At 36.9% G+C, this 20,028-nt stretch overlaps 1 protein-coding gene and 1 non-coding gene across 3 annotated transcripts; one reads left to right on the top strand and one right to left on the bottom strand.

Moving 5' to 3' along the window:
- The first annotated feature begins 1,845 nt into the window (after positions 1 to 1,845).
- On the top strand, positions 1,846 to 1,919 carry TRNAN-GUU. The gene has a single exon. It is a non-coding gene; the product is annotated as a tRNA-Asn (tRNA).
- Positions 1,920 to 2,397: 478 nt separating this feature from the next.
- On the bottom strand, positions 2,398 to 7,850 carry LOC122020312 (pentatricopeptide repeat-containing protein At5g62370-like). Of its 2 annotated transcripts, none has more exons than XM_042578189.1 (3): positions 4,560 to 7,850; positions 3,453 to 3,810; positions 2,398 to 2,650 (listed from the first exon to the last, which is right to left on the bottom strand). In XM_042578189.1, exon 1 carries the CDS (start codon positions 7,817 to 7,819, stop codon positions 4,664 to 4,666), a length of 3,156 nt encoding a protein of 1,051 aa, XP_042434123.1. In that variant the 5' UTR covers positions 7,820 to 7,850; the 3' UTR covers positions 2,398 to 2,650; positions 3,453 to 3,810; positions 4,560 to 4,663. The 2 variants fall into 2 exon arrangements, with proteins under 2 accessions (XP_042434123.1, XP_042434122.1); XM_042578188.1 differs by having other exon boundaries at positions 3,453 to 3,681.
- Between the last annotated feature and the right edge of the window lie 12,178 nt (positions 7,851 to 20,028).

Genomic DNA, 20,028 nt, shown 5'->3' with positions numbered 1-20,028 from the left:
TTTTAGAATTTTTTTCTAATATAGTATTAATTTTAAATGAATTTAAATGAATATTTATCTTCTTGCATATCAGCAATGAAAACTAAATGAGAAAAATATTTTTATTTTATTCTTGAAGTTTATTTAAGTGTATTTGGTTTAGATCCTATATTTAAATTAGAAATTTTACCAGAAATGTTAATTTTATATTATGACGCTTTAATTCTATTATATATAATGTTAGAATTTATTTATATGATATTTATAATCAATAGTACGTAAAATATGAAATACAAATTAATATTTTTGAAATACAATAAACTACTACGAGTAATTTAAAACTTACAAAAGCACAATTTTTATTAAAAGAACGGACGAAATATCCATGAGGATCCTCAAGTTCCACATAGGAACTTGAGAATTATTTTATGACTTCTTTTGATTTTAATAAAGCATATAATAAAAATTTTGATATCTTAAAGTGGTGGTTACATAAAGTTTAAAGTTTTCCCATCTTCTCCGTGATCATCAAAGAAATTTTAACTTATCTAGTGTCAACTGTTGCTATGGAACAGATGTTCAGTACCAACGACAACATATTAAATGAACAACGGTCAACTTTGTCTTCCGACTCATTGAAAACCCAAGCATTACTCGACGATTGGACCAGAGCTGAGAAAAGAATCTAAAGAATATAACTTTCAGATGATAAAGTTGAAAATTTTAATACCGAATAAACAAATACAATAGAAATGAGAAATGAGAGTGAATGACAACACCACTTTCAAATGTAAAAGAGTAAAAATATAAAAGAACTATGTGAACTTTGATTCCTCTATACTCTAAGGGGATATGTAGGCAACTTAAATAAATGTAAACTCCTTTTTTAAATAAATTTTATATTTTAAATTTTTTAATATAATAATCTTGAATCGTGATGAATTGTGATAAATCATAAATCGAACCGTAAATTGACGGTTCCGAACCATGAATCGTAATCGTCTTGCCCAGTTAAGATCAAGAGTCGACTTATCAAGAACTGTTGAGCCGATGATTTCGAACCGTTAAACAGTCAAAAGGCATTCATGAATGCAAGTGAACAAGTTCATAAGGTTGTCTCTGTTCCTGAATTGGCCAACAGCTGCGAGTACTCGTTGAAGAGCCTCTCGATCGTAATGCTCGTATTCCATGGCATCTCCTCCCTCGCGCAAGTCACCGCTTTCACTAACGCTACAACACTTGTCGTTGATGCACACACTAACGTCTATTACGCCTCTCTCTGCAAAAGACTCTTACTCTCGTAGTTCAAGGTCCTCACGATCGGCCTAACTCTGACTGCTGTCGGAGAGAAGACCTTGAGCGTGTCCTCTGCCTTCTTGGCCTTCTGGCTGCCGATACGAGAGCTTCTTGCTCAGGTGACTGTTCCAATATTAATTCTTGATCTCGTTGACGGTCCGACCAGGGAGCCTCTTCGCTATCAACGACCACCTGTTGCCCAGCAGCCTGTGGAGCCGAATGATGAGGTCTTCCTCGTCAGTTCCGATGTTGCCTCGCTTGATCCCGGGCCGCAAGTAATTCATCCATCTCAGCCTGCATTCTCCATTCAAGTGGATGTAGTTTGTGAGCAATGCGTCTTCTTCAGAGGACCATTCTCCTCTTTGAAGCCCTGCTGCCTTTGCCTTGGAACAGCATCAGGAACTCCCCATATTTATCTTCTCTATATAACTTTGGAACTCGATGATAATAAATAAATAAAAATAGACTAACAAAATTCTCATTGTGTTTAGGACATGATTAATTGTCTTTCTTCTTACTTCAGAAAAATAGAATACAATATGATATCTGAAAGAATCAGTTTAGCACACTGCTGGAATAGCTCAGTTGGTTAGAGCGTGTGGCTGTTAACCACAAGGTCGGAGGTTCAAGCCCTCCTTCTAGCGCTTAATTTTGAATGTCTGTTAGTTACATCTAACAAAATAAGAGGTCGGAGGTTCAAGCCCTCCTTCTAGCGCTTAATTTTGAATGTCTGTTAGTTACATCTAACAAAATAAGACATTTCTCCTTCACAATTTTTGCTTAAAATGATGACAAATATATTCGATAATTTCCTACTATTTGTAATAGTATTGCTCTTTAATAGTATTTTAAAATTAATAACTTTTCTTACAACATGTATAATACAATATTGCAGAACATTCATAGAAACCACTTCTTCAAATAGCTTTTGCCAAATGCATCAACACTGATGCAATGCCTTTGATATTCACATGCACCTACAAATCTAAAATGAAATATACAATAATAATCATAATAAGAAGAAGAAGAATAATCCTTGTTGTATGCATACTCGTGCTACCTAGAGTTGAATGAAAGAATGAGATACATATAAGTAATGGATTGTGCTTTTTCGAGTTGCTCCAATTTAGTTTAGGCAGGAAGGCTGTCCGAGTTCTCGTATTCATTCTCCTTGTAGCTGTTCCCAAATTGCCGCCGCCGATGACGACAATGTAGTACATTGCCTTTGTATGTATATACAGCATTGCACAGAGGCCAATGGAGAGATAAGAGTCGTATAGTAAGGACAAATACAATTTGATGCCTATGAAATCAGAGTTGTACATATATTCATGCCTAATCCAACCATAAGTGTTCTGCTCTTCTTGTTCAACTCCTGCCAACAAGAGCCTTTGTGATGTAAAATAGTAAGATGTTAACCGAAAATACTTTTGTCCACATGTGTTGAAGCAATATAAAACAATTTTTCATGTGAAAAAAAAAAGAATTTTTTTTGATATTAATGCAGGCAATCTGAGAGATTAACACTGTCAATGTTTAACAAGATGAAATCTGAGAAGCTAAATTGCGAGAAGAAAAATTGTCATCGAGATATAATGAAAAGGACCAATATCTTGTACAGTATTTATAGATAGTTAGAACAGTTCTACAACAATTATACCATGGAGTTGTGAGAAAGCAATGCTCGAGTATGAAGTCGAATATCATTGAAATATTGCACTTCAATAGCGGGCTTTAGTTTTCTTTCAGTGAGCATTGCATTATGTTGCATCAGTTAAAGTAATATCGACACAAGAATCCACTAGTTTTCCTCACCCTTTTTGCAGAAGAGAAATCACCAAATATAATTCGACCAAGTGATAACCTAATAAATGAAAGGCATTGACTCATTGGTTGGTTATCATTAAGCTAAGTTAGCTAAAAATGTTGAAGTGCCTGGGCTTTACAAGACAGTTAAAGATGCTAGGCAGTTGGGATATGGGATATGCAGTGATATACGAGATCAACTCGATGGCCGACATATGTAACAAAAGTATATTAATCAACTAAAACAACTTATAAATCACAAGTAAACAAGTGATGACTAAACTCAACATGCGCAATTCATCAAACAAGCAATCATATGCAAAATTAAAGGATTTAAAGCAACAAGTTAAAAGGATGATAAAAGATAATACCTCACTGTGAGAGGAAAAATTCACCGCTTTGCAATAGTAGAAGAAGAGAAATTTATGAAGAATTTTGTCTGAGATCCCCTCCCCTCCAGAGCCGCCTAGACCTCTTTTCAAAACACCCATCTATGCAACCTCTTTCAAAACCTACGGTTTCATTAATTTATAGTTCAATTCATTTAAGTACACCACTGCAAGTTTCTTTGCTGTCCAAATTTGCGTAGTTGCAACAATCCTTCAAACAAGAAAAATCTTGAGTTCTTCATTGCGAAAGAGTGCTTCAGGGTTATTCAATCACTAACCGGATAGTATGCAAGCTAATTATCACTAGCATTTGCATGGTAATTATTAGCAATGGTTATACCTGAAAAGGAAAAATTAGGCATTGGTGGATGCAACCAAGATCCAGGAAATAAAGTTGTATCCTTAAGAGAACAATTCATATGAAAGTCAATAAATGAACAAAAAAAATTAATTTTATCAATTATGCAAACTCTAAATTTCACCCATGATTATCAACAAATGTTTTATTTTGTAAAGACATTCTATTTATACTAAGATTGTATGTCTTTTACATGGCAAAACAGCTTGGCAAACTTAATTATAGTAAAAGAATGAGAAGTTACCAGTTGAAAGAAAACAGTTTGTATGTCATTTTTGCTCACTAAAAACATGAGTCATAAAATGGGTGTGTTTAATCTAATTTTCTCTCCAACTATTTACAGAGGCCTTAGGACAGAGCAACAGAATTGGATATAAACGTACACACTTTTCCTACTAAGTTCTGAACTACACTTCGCCAAAGATCTCCAACTCCTCAACTCGTAGCAATGACTTGGAAAAGAAAATCACCTAATTTTGATTTATATGCTTGTCACATGAACTAATATACTCATTTATTCAAATATTGAGTAAGAGTAACCTTAATGACTTTGAAACTACTTATTTATCTTCAGTGCATCAACTATAAACTATTGACTTAAGAAATATGTTTTTCCTTAAAAGGGATTCCAGCATCCAAAACTTTGAGAGAGTTCCAACATGTACATAGCCCAATACATCTGGTATGAATGTATCAAGTAGAGAATCATGCATTATGGAAATAAAAGTTACCTCTCAAAAGATTACTAGAAGGCACAAAACAAGCAACTGATTTAAAGTTTTCAAGCATCATCGGAGAACCTCTGGGGCTTAGGAAGCCATGCTCTGAATGAATTTCAATATTCGTAGATGACCATGTTCTCCTCAATCTCAAAAGCCATGTTAAATTGCCCACTCTGACAACACTTGTCAACCAAATGTCTCTTTGTTTCTCGATCTGGTTTTTTTCCTCTTTTCAACATCATAGCAAAAACTCTATGAGCCTCGAACAAGTTATTATCAGAGAGAGTCCACAGCAACTTATTGTAATTGCTATAACGTGGAAAATAGCCATGAGAAAGCATCTCCTCTAGCAGTTTGACAGCAAGTTTAGTGGAAGTAAGAGATAGAGATTCAGCTAGTCTGTTATAAGCTTTCCTGTTTGGAAAAAGGCCTCTTTTTTGCATCATTTTTACAACAGAAAGTGCTTCAGTGATTCTCCCAGCCCCAGAAAGTCCCCTAATCAATGTATTGTAAACAAATTCATCTAGAACATGTGCTTCTTGGCTCATCTTGTTAAATAGCAGAATAGCATAATCAGTTTCACCTGATCTGAAGTGGCCATTCATTAGAATTGTATAAGTTATGTGGTTAGGAATAACACCAAGTTTCTGCATCAATGAAACCAAATCATAAGCATCTGGGATCATTTTAGCTCTACATAGTCCATTGAGTATACCATTATAAAAATGAAGATCTGGCATCATCCCATTGTCCACAAGAGCTCGCATTATATCTAATGCATATTCAACCTTTTTTTCTGCTGATTGGCAGCAATCACAGCGTTTTGTTTTCCTTAGGAAATCGTTTTTCTGAGATAGCAATCTGAAAAGCATATGCCAACCTTCTTTTAATTTATGAGCTAAGTAAGGCTGTATTCTTTGTTGACGTAGGATGTTTCTGCAAATCCCATTTGTTAATGAGCCATAAGTCACTATATCAGGTTCAATCTGGTTTCTCACCATCAAGTCAACTAGATATAAGGCAAAGTTCTCCTGACCTTTCTTAAAGAGCTGATTAATTAGCATTGTGTAGAGAACCCTATTTGGCACAAATCCATCTTCCAACATCTTGTCCAGATATTTGCAGGCTGTTATGAACATATTTTTCTTTGTTAATCCATTTATAAGGGTGCTGTAGGCATGTGAGCCTGGACAAAAACCACATCGCAACATCTCATCAAAAAAATAACGAGCGTCATTAATCTTTCCAATCTTTGAGTAACCATTTATAAGATTAACATAGGCTACTTCATCAGGTGTTACTCCAGTTTCAATCATTCTTCCAAATACAAGCTCAGCCTCCCTGAATCTTCGCATTCTGCATAGGCACCTGATTATTGGATCATAGACAATAACATTAGGCTCAATACCTTGGTCAATCATCTGATTAAAAAAATCAAAAGCAGAGTGTATGTCCCCAAGCTTCCCATATGCATTTATCAGAACAGAGTATGTAACCAAATTCCAAACCGCTCCCTTACTCTTCATTAAAGCTAGGAGCAGTCTAACATTCTCCATCTGGTTCTCTCTACATAGGCATTTTAGAAGAACATTGTACGTGAAAATTGAAGGTTCACAACCATAACTAACCATTTTGTCCAACAAACAATAAGCAGCATCAAACCTTACCTCTCTGCTCATAGTGCTTATCACTATGTTAAAAGCTACATCAACGGGAAGCACATTAAGTTTCACAATCTCATCAAATATAAGTTCTAGTTCTTTAAGTGATTTCTCATCTAAGCTAGAACCAAATAATATGGATGAATTTCTAAATTTTCCACTACTATCTGTCTTAGCCATAGCCTGCAGAGTCTTGCTAATGATTGCAAATCCATGACTTTTGGGAAAACTTTGAGATAATAAAACAAGCATTAAATGATCTGGTACGAGATCACTCTCCAACATTCTATCGAACAAATGCTCAGCATCTACCAATCTGTTTGACTTGCAAAGAGCCGTTATCAAGGCCGTGTAGCATTGGATATTAGGAGTTAAACCACACCCAAGCACTGTTTCAAGAAGCCTCAGAGCACAATCCACTTTCTGGTTCTTGCAGTACCAACTGATCAGTATACCATAAGTAACTGCGTTAGGTTTCAAGCCTGTCATTATCATTTCATCATAGAGCTTCCATGCCGAAACATCATAGCCAAGCCTCAACAAGCCATGTATCAGGGTATTGTAGGAATATACATCAGGCTCCGAGAAGACATGCTCCTTCATTGTCTCAAAAATGACCAGCGCCGACTCCAGTCTTCCCTCCTTGCAGTATGCAGAAACAAGGGTGGAACACATCACACGGTCCAAATGGAGACCATGGGACTCCATCACTATGGATACATGTTCGGCCTCAACAATATTACCTCCCTTGCAAAGTCCGTAAAACAAGGTCTTGCACATGTGGGCAGAAGGTCTCAAGCTCCTGCTGACCATTTTATCAAACAGCTGACGTGCCTGAGCGAAATGCCCCTTTGAGCACAACCCGTAGATCAATGCTGTATAACCTGATAGGTCTGGGAAAACACAAGCACCATCCATAAGTACGAAGAGATCCAGAGCCTCCAGGAACTTTTCTTCTGCGCAGAGCAATCGCAGCAAGGCAATGTACGTCCTCTTCGACGGCAAAGATCGAATTTTTATCATGTGGTCCAGCAGAAGCTTGGAATCCACAAGCTTTCCTAGCTTGCATAAGCATTCCATCATAGCATCGAGCACGGAGGGATCTTCGGGTAGTTTGCCGCCTGTGGAGTGAGTGAAAAGAGCCTTGGCCTTCAGGAACTGGCCAGAGGAAACCAAGGATCGTAGGATTCGGCCGTACTCGGGAGATATTCCGAAGGAGGCAGCGAGTTGGATGGAGGACTCTGCGTCTGGGATGGCCAACCCGGCGACTGTACGGTTGAGGACGGAACGAGCAGCGGAGAGCATGCCCCGGAGAAGGAGGCGATGAAGCAGAGAGAGACAGTGAGTTGCATGGGAAGTGGATACAGATACTGATGCGGAAGGGAGCTCGTCCGTAGCAGGCGCGTCGGAGTCGGAGGCAAAGGAAGGGTAGGCTGCGGCGCTGCCGGAGAAGTGAGAACAGTTACGGCTTCTTCTTCCGACGCAGGGAATATGGAAGAGGAGGACGCGCGTATGTGGTCGAGGCCTCTTCGAGACGAGCATGTGGCGGCTGCGGGGACGGCGGCGGCCGCGGCGGCGGCGGCGAGTGGGGCGAGAGGAGACGAACATCGAGAAAAAGAGGAGAAGCCCAAATTTGACCCATTTCAAATATTATTCCATTTCGGCCCATAATAAATTCTCAACATGGCCCCCCAAAACATATTTTCAATCAAATTAAATTAAAAAAATCTTTTTTATTTATTTTCATCAACTAAATAATTCAAAATTATTTTTTCCTTAACAAGCAAAAAAAAAACCACATGGTTTAATTCTAACTAATTAAAATTAATCATAGAAATTAATATACGATCAAAAGTATCTATTTAGTAACTTAGGGGGTGTTTGATTTAAGCGAATAAGAATGGAAAAATGAATAATAATTATTAATTATCATTGTTGATGTTTGGATTATAGGAATAGAAATACAAATAAGGGAATGAATCCTTATAATTGGATAATGACTTATTCTCATGTCTTCCCCCTTCAATGAGTCATTACTGTATTTTCAACCATCAAAATATTCTCTTATTCCAAAAATACCCTTGATCCAAAATCAAAATTTTCTCCCTTAATATCAAATATCAAAATATATTTATTTAATTTTTCTTTCATATCACTTTTTCTCTCCTTTTTCTCTCTCATCATATTTTCTCTCTCCTCATTTTATCACTCACTTTCTCTCTCCTTAATCTCTCTCATCATACTTTTTTTCCTCTTTTTTTTTCTCATTACACTTTCTCTCCCGTCACCTTTCTCTCTCTTTAATCTCTTCTATCACACTCTCTTCCGTCTTTTTTTTCTTATTACACTTTCTCTCTCATCATACTTTCTCTCTCTTTAGTTTCTCACATCACACTCTCCTTTCTCTTTTTTCTCATCATGCTTTCTGATCCTGTGGTAAGGTGGGGTCAGCCCGGGTGGAGGTCAGAGTGGTCAACGTCCTGGGTAGACATCCAATCGGGCGAACAGTCATCCCGATCAAGTAGGAAGAGTAGTCGGCCCAATACTCCGACAGCTCGGTCAGGCACCAAGCTTTCGACGCTCATGAAGCTCAAAGCAGGAAAGGACGAAGGTCAAGCGGCCGTCCCGCTCGGTTAAGCAATGGACGCAACCTCAACCCGGGCAGGGCTCCCTCGCTCGATAGCGTGGGGTCGGACCGCAGCTCCTGGACCGAGTGGACGCTCGGTCAGACCGTTGCATCACCCGAACGATAGACTGGCCGAGCGGCTCTCCCGCTCGGCCCAATAACAGACAAAGGGAGCAGTTGACAATATCTTCCTAGAGACCAATGTCGTCGACATGCGGCATGGCTAGGCAGAGGATCGTACGGTGGAACCTTCTACTATCACATCAAGGATATACTCGGGTTGTTAAGGTATGACGTCAGACACGCTTTTCTGACATGTCTTTTCAGGTATGCTTTGAGAAGCGTGCGTGCCTTGAGGAAGCGTGCACGCGCCCCTGGTAGCTCTATATAAGGAGCCCTATAGCTTCATTGGAGGTATGTGTTTTTCTACTGTTGCTACAGTTACGCCGCTCCTTTCTTCTCCACTTCAATTACTCGTCGCGGGTAGCTGACTTGAGCGTCGGAGGGCCATCGCCGGGGAACCTCTCCCTGGCCTGGCACTAACAACTCTATGAGTGCAGGTTTAGCTCATCGGAGGTCCACGCCATCTTCAGTTGACATCCAGTCAACGTGAGCACCATCTTCCTAGCATCTATCTACTCACACTCAGACAAGATCAAATTTGGCGTCGTCTGTGGGAAGACACCTGAATCCGAGCTGAAGAGATGGAAGAAGTTGGACGTCTCTACACCGTGACTCTCACTCCAGAGGAGCTCGATGCGCTCATTCAGGTACGACGGTGAAAATGGTCGAGCAGCAGCAATAAAAGGCGCTAGCCGATTGGCTGGCGCAGCAAGCAACATCAGCCTCAGGAGGCCGAGCGGCAGATGAAGATCGACCGAAGAAACTCTTTATATGGGGGCAGAACAAGATGTTGGAATGTATACTAAAAGTATAGTTTTTTGTAAAAATATTTATTTAGAAATAAAAGAATCACATTGGTCAAAAGTCTATATTTATTTGCTAAGTGTAGTTGTTCAATTAATTTATATTGTAGATAACATGATGTGGGGTGTCACACACAGAAGATCATGTTATCAGTTCTTTATAAATTATAAATAGTTGCTCATGACTAAGATTGAAAGGAACAAACCGTCGGTAAAGTCGTAATGTAATTAGGGATTAGTTTATCTTGACTAATAAATTACACTAGTGCACTCTAAGTGTATTGAGTAGGATCATTTAAGGTAAGTTCTTTTTATACTGACTTAATAAAAGAACAAGACCTTAGTTATTATGGAAGTATGTGCTCTTAATCCTAATATAATAACAAGCACATATATTTAGTATTTATTTCTTTGACTTATCAAAGGGTGAGATTTAGCTCAATAAATCAAAAGGCTCGATAAGTTTGGAAATGATATTACTTATAGTGTATGTTGTTGATTATAGAAGGAAACTGTGTCCTAGTAATCTAGGTTGAGAATGTCCCCAAGAGGAGCTCATAAGGATTGTCATGTTAAACCCTGCAGGTGGACTTAATCCGACATGACGATAAGGTTAAGTGGTACTACTCTTGAACTAAGACATTAATTAAAATGAGTTGTCAGTAACTCATTTAATTAGTGGACATTCGACATCTTAAACATAGGGAGACTAACACACTCATAATAAGGAGCCCAAAACGTAATTTGGGATTAGTGCGGTAGTTCAATAATAATTCTTTAGTGGTATGAATTATTATTGATAAAATTAAGTTGAGTGTTCGGGGTGAACATGAGAAGCTTAATTTCATCGGGAGACCAAAACCAATTCCTCCTCTCGGTCCCTATCATAGCCTCTTGTATATAGAGAATTATACCTACCACATACCCACTTCTTACCCACCTTTATACCCATCCTAATGGGGCCGACCAAGCAAGCTTGGAACCCAAGCTTGGGTCGGCCAAAGCAATTAGGATGAGTAAAATGGTGTGGCCGGCCCTAGCTTGAACCCAAGCTTGGTGTGGTCGGCCACATCATATTAAAAGGGATTTTATTTTTTAAATTTTCTTATGTGGATTTCATGGTTTTAAAAGAGAGTTTAAAATTTAAATATTTCCTTTTAAAGCTTTCTACAAAAGATTAAGAAAAGATATGATATCTTTCCTTATTTGTAGATTAGAAGAAAGATTTTAATTTTGAGAAAAACTTTCCTTTTTGTAACCATGTTCATGATTTAAAAGAGAGTTTTAAAATTAAATATTTCCTTTTATAAGTTTCTACAAAAGATTAAGAAAAGATAAGATATATTTCCTTATTTGTAGATTGAAAGGAGATTTTAATTTTAGAGAAAACTTTCCTTTTTGGAAATCATCCACATATTTAAAAGAAAGATTTTAATTTATAAAATTTCCTTTTATAACCCAGAAAAATTATTGGAGAAATTTTTTATAAATTTTCGGAAACAAATTAAGAAGTTTTAATTCTTGTGTGAGTTAAATTTTCCTTGGTTGGGGTTTAAAGGTGGCTGGTCATATAAATTAAGAAAAGGAAATTGATTTTAAATCAATTAAATTTTCCTTTTCATGGCAAAGGAATTAAGGAAGTTTTTATTTAAATTTCCTTATTTGCCAAGACTAAGGAATATAAAGAGGAGGTAGAGGTGTCTTCAAAAGTAACGACTCTATTCTATTTTACCTCCCTCTCTTCCTTGGTTGTGGCCGGCCCTAGAGGTTCTCCCTCTCCTCTTCTCTTCTTCTTTAGTGGTCGGTTTCATCCTTCTCTTGGAGCTTTTGATGATGGTCGGTTCTAGCTAGGAGAAGAAGGAGAGAAAGGAGGCTTTGTTTCTTGCATCCCTTGGAGCATGGTGGTGGTGGCCGAAATTCTACATCCTTGGAGGAGTCTTGGTTTGGCCGAAACTTGTAAGGAGGAAGAAGATGGGCTTGGGTGTTTCTCATCTCGGTAGATCGTTGCCCACACAACGTCCGGGATAAGAAGAGGAATACGGTAGAAGATCAAGAGGTCGTTGCATACAAAGGAAGGTATAACTAGTAATTATTTTTCGCATCATACTAGTTTTTCTTTTATATGAATTCCAAACACAAGAGGCATTAGATTCTAGATTTTCAGATTAAATATTCGAAGTTGTATTTCTTTTATTTTATTTTTTCGATCTTGTGATTCGATTGTTCTTTTTTATTAAACCTAATGTTATTTTAGGAAATTAAATATTGAATTTCTATTAAAGGCTTTGTCGAGGCAGTGGTGGATGATCTCATACCCAAGAAGGTCAAGTGCCTCGCCATGTTTGACCTGGGAGCCGATTTTAGAAATAAATATTTAATTGAATTTGTAACATAGGTTGATTTAGATCAATAGTGTTAAGTTTCGCTTGCGATCCAAGTCTAATCTATTAAGAACAGATAAGTTAAATTTGGAATCAAAAATGTTAAGTTCCGTTTGTGATTCCTCATTTAATTTCTAAAGAGCACAATAGGTTGTTTAGGAAAGGTTCGACACTTATCCAAAATTTTTGTACAGTGGAACCGGTACAATCTTCCTAGGACCAACCAACAACTGGTATCAGAGCTAGGGTTTGCCTCTATGTGTATGGTATTCAAATTAATTATGCACATGTTATACATAATTTAGGCAGGATAATAGTAGGATGTGCTAACTTTGTGGTTGCAGGCTCCAACTATTATGGCAAATAGATATTGTGCTTGATTAGACCCTTGGACATATCAAGGACATTATTTTATGTGTGCATGATTGTATGTAACTAATACAGCAGGAGCTGTATTAGCCCTAGGATTTTAGAATTTTATTTTTGATCTAGATTACATGTACATTCCTTCGTGGAATATAGGATCAATATATGTAAAATTCTATTTATGTCGCGGATCGGATTCTTGCGAGGCGTGGTACTTTTGGAGCACCAGAAGCGCAGTGGAATAAGAAGTAAGATGGATGCGACGATTGGACCCGATGGCGGTGGCTAAAGATGGCAGCAGCAAGGGTTGGAGCACACGGAGAACAGTGATGGAAAAGGCCATAATAGTTGGAAAATTAATTTCCAAATTTATTGCTTTTATTTACTATGATGTGTGTGTGTGCATGTGATATATGCTAGCTTAGGTTAAAATTCCTTACCTTAAATAACTAAGTGGGAGAGGAATTTTTAAATAAATTCCACGATCTCCATTACTGGTTTGTAAGTGATGCAACAAGCTTGCATGTTGGCTCTGAGTGCCTCCCTCCACAACGGATGGGTTTGTTGTGGATCACTAGATCAAAGTTCCTTTATGGATGGTTATAGGAAATTATTTATGAGCGTGTGATCTTCTCCAACTGAAGGGGCACAATCCTATTTAATGGACTAAGTATCAAGTAATGGTATACACTTAGATGCATTCAATAGTATCCTCCCCAACAGAGTCACTGCTATTGTTTTGCGTGACCAAAGTAAAACCAGCTATTAATTTTATTCGTCATAAAATTAGGATGACAAGATAATAAAATTAATGGGTAAGACCCTCCTCTTACAAATATTGAATTTGTATACGTTCACACTAATGTGGCATGCAATGTTCACGGTGTTTTGAGGTGTTGGTGAATTTAAATAATATTATTTGAGTAATCAATATTATTTTAAATTCAAAAGTTTTGACCAAATATTTAATCAAAGACAGATCAACTATTAATTTTATTCGTCATAAAGTAAGGTTGATGAGATAATAAAATTAATGGATAAAATCTCCTCTTTGATTTTGTATACGTCAACACTATCGTGATATACAAAATTCATAGGGATTTTAAGGAGTTGGTCTTGACCAAATATTTTTGTGATTCTTAGGATTTCAAATGTTAGTCAATCTCCTAGCTATTATACTATAGAATAGACTTAGTGGTCCCAATTATAATGATTGGAAATAAGACTTGGACATTAAGGTGAACTTTCTTCTCAGAACTGAGAATAATAAAGGTGTTTTTTATTCATTAGTTGTTACATGTTTAGTGGTGTTATCTACCGATAGCTGGTGTGTAGATACGAAAACCACTGATCATGTCTGCAATTCATTGCAGGGGTTTCAGGAAATCTGACAACTATATAAAAGGGAAAATACCATCTACATGGGCACTGCTGCAAAAGTAGCAGCTGTTGCAGTGGGAGATGTTTATCCTCCGATAGAAATAAAACATGAATTTAGAGAAATTGTCTTTACGTACCAAATTTAGAAAGAACTAGTTTTCAGTTTCTAAACTATTCAAAGAACTTGATATTCTGTCTCTTTTGATAACAAAGTTGTTATCAAGAAAAAGAGAGAAGTTATCTGTTCTGGTACGTTGGTTGGCAATTTATAAATTCAATAACTCCCATTATAAAATAAATGGAAATTAATAATACATCTTCTAACTCTAATAAGAGAAAGCAACCTTCAGAAATGAACCAATCATATCTTTGGCATCTAAGGCTAGGTTATATTAAGTTGAGTAGGATTCAAAGGATAATAACCAATGAACACTTGGGGTTCATTGGTAGAGGAAATCTTTCCAACCAACGAGTCTTACTTAGATGGAAAAATAACCAAGAAGCTTTTAAGTCTAAGGGGTATAGAGACAAAGGTATGTTGGAATTTGTTCATTCTGATTTGTGTGGACCTATGACTATCCAGGCAAGAGGTTGTTTCGAATATTTTGTCTCTTTTATAGATGACTATTCGAGATACGGATACATTTACTTGATGCACCGCAAGTCCAAATGCTTTTATTAGTTCAAAGAGTGCGAGACTGATGCAGAGAAACATCAAAGTAAAAGTATCAAGACACTACGGTGAGATCGTAGTGACGAGTACCTCTTAGGAGAGTTTAGGAGTCGCTTATCAGAAGTCGGGATTCAATCCCAACTGCTGCACCAGGTACACCCCAACAGAATAGTGTAGAAGAAAGAAGGTATATGACTTTTATGGAAATGATTAGATCGATGATGAGTTATTTAGAAAATTATCAAGTTCGTTTTAAGGATATACTCTGGAAACGAAAGTGAACGTAGTACCTTCTAAGTCAGAACTCTCTATTCCTATAGAATTACAGAATAGGCGTAAGCCTAATCAGATTTGGGGTAGGCCAGCACATGTGCTGAAGGGAGACACTGATAAGTTGGAATAGAAGTTCACTTGTTTATGGGTTATCCTAGAGAAATGAAAGGAGGTTTATAGTCCTTAAAATCAGAAGATCATTGTTAGCATCAATGCCTGATTTTAGAAGAGGACTATGTTATGAATCACAAGCCCATAAGTAAAATTGCTCTTAAGAAAATTAGAGAAGACATGTTTAAACTAGTACCAACTGTACAAGATTTGATACCACAAGAAACTGCAACATGTGTCACAAATGATGCACAATTGAAGACAGTGCCTCGTCGTAGTTGAAGGGTTGTTAGGCAACCTAAAAAAATTTTATTTTTTGGGAGAGTATTTGGACATGATCCCTAGTGAATATGAACCTGATCCCCGGACATATGACGAAGCGCTCCAAGATAAAGATGTGGCATCTTTACAAAAAGCAATGAATATAGAATTAGAATATATGTATTCTAATAAAGTCTGGGAGCTTGTAGAATCACCAAATGGTGTAAAAACCATTAGGAAAAGTAGGACAGACGGGAATGTGAAAACTTTTAAAGCAAGGCTTATTGAAAAGGGTCTCAATTACAAGGAAACATTTTCACCGGTAGCCATGCTTAAGTCTATCTGGATTCTTATGCTACACATATGGATTATAAGATTTGGCAAGTGGATGTCAAGACGACTTTCCTTAAAGAAAATCTTGAAGAAAGCATCCATATAAAGCAACCAGAGGGGTTCATTACAAAGGGCGAAGAGCATCTAGTAAGTAAGCTCAATCGGTCTATTTATCGACTGAAGCAAAAACTTCAAAGTCTTGGAACATCCGGTTTAATGAAGTAATCCAGACCTATGAATTTATTCAATGCCCGGATGAGTGTTGTGTATACAAGAAGTGTGATGGAAACATGATGGTATTTCTTGTACTATACGTAGATGACATGTTTGATAGTTGGAAATAATATCAAAGTGTTGTCGGAAGTAAGGGTATGGTTGTCCAAATAATTCGATATCAAGGACTTGGGAGAAGGCGCACATATTCTTGAGATCAGAGGGATTGTAAGAAAAGAATATTATGCTTATCCCAAGCTTCAAATATCGATACAATCTCGTTTTAGCATGTAAGGCTCCAAGAAAGGTTTCTTACCTTTTAGGCATAGAGTAGCTTTATCTAAAGAGATGTCTCCAAAGACATCAAAAGAGATAGAAGACATGAAGGCAGTTCTTTATGCTTCAGCTGTAAGAAGCCTAATGTATGCTATGTTGTGCACGAAACCAGATATCTGTTTTTGCCCAGGGCATAGTTAGCAGATATTGAAGTAACCTAGGACCGGGACACTAGACTGCCATAAAGCATATATTAAAGTACCTTAGAGAGACTAGAGATTATATGCTAGCTTACAAGGCAGATAATTTGATCCTTGTGGGTTGCACGAATTTTGATTTCCAATCGGATAGGGACAATAGTAAGTCGACCTCGGGATTTTGTGTTTACTTTAGGAGGTGAAGTTATAACTATGGAAGAGTGATAAGCATAGGTGCTTTTTCGGACTCCACCATAGAAGCTGAGTATATGGCAACCTCTGAGACAGCCATAGAAGCTGTATGACTTAGATACTTCAAGATAGACTTAGATATGATTTTTGATTTGCCCAAAATTATTTGGTGTAGTAGCAAACTCGAAGAAACCATAAGTCCATAAGGCAAGTAAGCACAATAGAGCGCAAGTACCACCCAATACGAGAAATCGTATAAATGAGGAAAAGTTGTGGCCGCCTAGATTGCATCAGATGATAACCTGAGAGATCTTTTCACTAAGACCCTTAAGGCAAGAGCTTTTGATGGGCATGTTGAAGGTTTGGGAAACAAATGTATGGCAGCAGATATGGCGGCTTAGTCTTTTAGTATAAGTGGAGATTGTTGGAATGTATACTAAAAGCCTAGCTTTTTGTATAAACATTTATTTAGAAATAAAAGAATCACATTGGTCAAAAGTCTACATTTATTTGCTAAGTGTAGTTGTTTAATTAATTTATATTGTAGATAACATGTTGTGTGGTGTCACACACAGAAGATCATGTTATCAGTTCTTTATAAATTATAAACAGTTGCTCACGACTAAGATGGAAATGAACAAACCATCGATAAAGTCGTAGTGTAATTAGGGATTAGTTTATCTTGACTAATAAATTACACTAGTGCACTCTAAGTGTATTGAGTAGGACCATTTAAGGTAAGTTCTTTTTATACTGACTTAATAAAAGAACAAGACCTTAGTTATTATGGAAGTGTGTGTTCTTAATCCTAACATAATAACAAGCACATATATTTAGTATTTATTTCTTTGACTTATCAAAGGGTGAGATTTAGCTCGATAAATCAAAAGGTCCGATAAGTTGGGAAATGATATTACTTATAGTGTGTGTTGTTGATTATAGAAGGAAACTGTGTCCTAGTAATCTAGGTTGAGAATGTCCCCAAGAGGAGCTCATAAGGATTATCATGTTAAACCCTGCAGGTGGATTTAGTCCGACATGACGATAAGGTTGAGTGATACTACTCTTGGACTAAGACATTAATTAAAATGAATTGTCAGTAACTCATTTAATTAGTGGGCATTCGACATCTTAAACATAGGGAGACTAACACACTCATAATAAGAAGGAGCCCAAAACATAATTTGGAATTGGTGTTGTAGTTCAATAATAATTCTTTAGTGGTATGAATTATTATTGATGAAATTAAGTTGAGTGTTCGGGGTGAACATGGGAAGCTTAATTTCATCGGGAGACCAAAACCAATTCCTCCTCTCGGTCCCTATCGTAGCCTCTTGTATATAGAGAATTATACCTACCACATACCCACTTCTTACCCACCTTTATACCCATCCTAATGGGGTCGGCCAAGCAAGCTTAGAACCCAAGCTTGGGTCGGCCAAAGCAATTTGGATGAGTAAGATGGTGTGGTGGCCCTAGCTTGAACCCAAGCTTGGTGTGGCCAGCCACATCATATTAAAAGATATTTTAGTTTTTAAACTTTCTTATGTGGATTTCATGGTTTTAAAAGAAAGTTTAAAATTTAAATATTTCCTTTTATAACTTTCTACAAAAGATTAAGAAAAGATATGATATCTTTCCTTATTTGTAGATTGGAAGGAAGATTTTAATTTTGAGAAAAACTTTCCTTTTTGTAACCATGTTCATGATTTAAAAGAGAGTTTTAAAATTAAATATTTCCTTTTATAAGTTTCTACAAAAGATTAAGAAAAGATAAGATATATTTTCTTATTTGTAGATTGAAAGGAGATTTTAATTTTTGAGAAAACTTTCCTTTTTGGAAATCATCCACATATTTAAAAGAAAGATTTTAAGTTATAAAAATTTCCTTTTATAACCCACCATGAAGGGAAAAATTATTGGAGAAATTTTTTATAAATTTTCAGAAATAAATTAAGAAGTTTTAATTCTTGTGTGAATTAAATTTTCCTTGTTTGGGGTTTAAAGATGGCCGGCCATATAAATTAAGAAAACGAAATTGATTTTAAATCAATTAAATTTTCTTTTTCATGGAAAAGAAATTAAGGAAGTTTTTATTTAAATTTCCTTATTTTCCAAGACCAAGAAATATAAAAGAGGGGATAGAGGTGCCTTCAAAGGTAACGACTCTATTCTATTTTTCCTCCCTCTCTTCCTTGGTTGTGTCCGGCCCTAGAGGTTCTCCCTCTCCTCTTCTCTTCTTCTTTAGTGGTCGGTTTCATCCTTCTCTTGGAGCTTTTGATGGTAGCCGGTTCTAGCTAGGAGAAGAAGGAGAGAAAGGAAGCTTTGTTTCTTGCATCCCTTGGAGCATGGTGGTGGTGGCCGAAATTCTACATCCTTGGAGGAGTCTTGGTTTGGCCAAAACTTGTAAGGAGGAAGAAGATGGGCTTGGGTGGTTCTCATCTCGGTAGATCGTTGCTCACACAACGTCCGGGATAAGAAGAGGAATACGGTAGAAGATCAAGAGATCGTTGCATACAAAGGAAGGTATAACTAGTAATTATTTTTCGCATCATACTAGTTTTTCTTTTGTATGAATTCCAAACACAAGAGGCATTAGATTCTAGATTTTCGGATTAAATATTAGAAGTTGTGTTTCTTTTCTTTTATTTTTCGATCTTGTGATTCGATTGTTCTTTTTGGTTAAACCTAATATTATTTTAGGAAATTAAATATTAAATTTCTATTAAAGGCTTTGTCGAGGCAGTGGTGGATGATCCCATACCCAAGAAGGCTAAGTGCCTCGCCATGTTTAACCTGGGAGCCGCTTTTAGAAATAAATATTTAATTGAATTTGTAACATAGGTTGATTTGGATCAATAGTGTTAAGTTCTGCTTGCGATCCAAGTCTAAATCATTAAGAACATATAAGTCAAATTTGGAATCAATAATGTTAAGTTCTGTTTGTGATTCCTAATTTAATTTCTAAAGAGCACAATAGGTTGTTTAGGAAAGGTTCGACACTTGTACAAAATTTTTGTACAGTGGAACCGGTACAATCTTCCTAGGACTAACCAACAACTGGTATCAGAGCTAGGGTTTGCCTCTGTGTGTTTGGTTTTCAAATTAATTATGCACATGTCATACATAATTTAGGCAGGATAAAAGTAGGATGTGCTAACTTTGTGGTTGCAGGCTCCAACTATTATGGCAAATAGATATTGTGTGTGATTGGACCCTTGGACATGTCAAGGGCATTATTTTATGTGTGCATGATTGCATGTAACTAATACAGCAGGAGCTGTATTAGCCCTAGGATTTTAGAATTTTATTTTTGATCTAGATTACATGTACATTCCTTCGTGGAATATAGGATCAATATATGTAAAATTCTATTTATGTCGCGGATCGGATTATTGCGAGGCGTGGTACTTTTGGAGCACCAGAAGCACAACGGAATAAGAAGTAAGATGGATGCGACGACTTGACCCGATGGCGGTGGCAAAAGATGGCAGCAGCTAGGGTTGGAGCACATGGAGAACAGTGACGGAAAATGCCATAATAGTTGGAAAATTAATTTCCAAATTTATTGCTTTTTATTTACTGTGATGTGTGTGTGTGCATGTGATA

This window comes from Zingiber officinale, chromosome 9A (assembly GCF_018446385.1).
Source record: "Zingiber officinale cultivar Zhangliang chromosome 9A, Zo_v1.1, whole genome shotgun sequence".
NCBI classification, from domain to species: Eukaryota; Viridiplantae; Streptophyta; class Magnoliopsida; order Zingiberales; family Zingiberaceae; genus Zingiber; species Zingiber officinale.
This window is presented reverse-complemented; position numbering and strand designations above follow the sequence as displayed.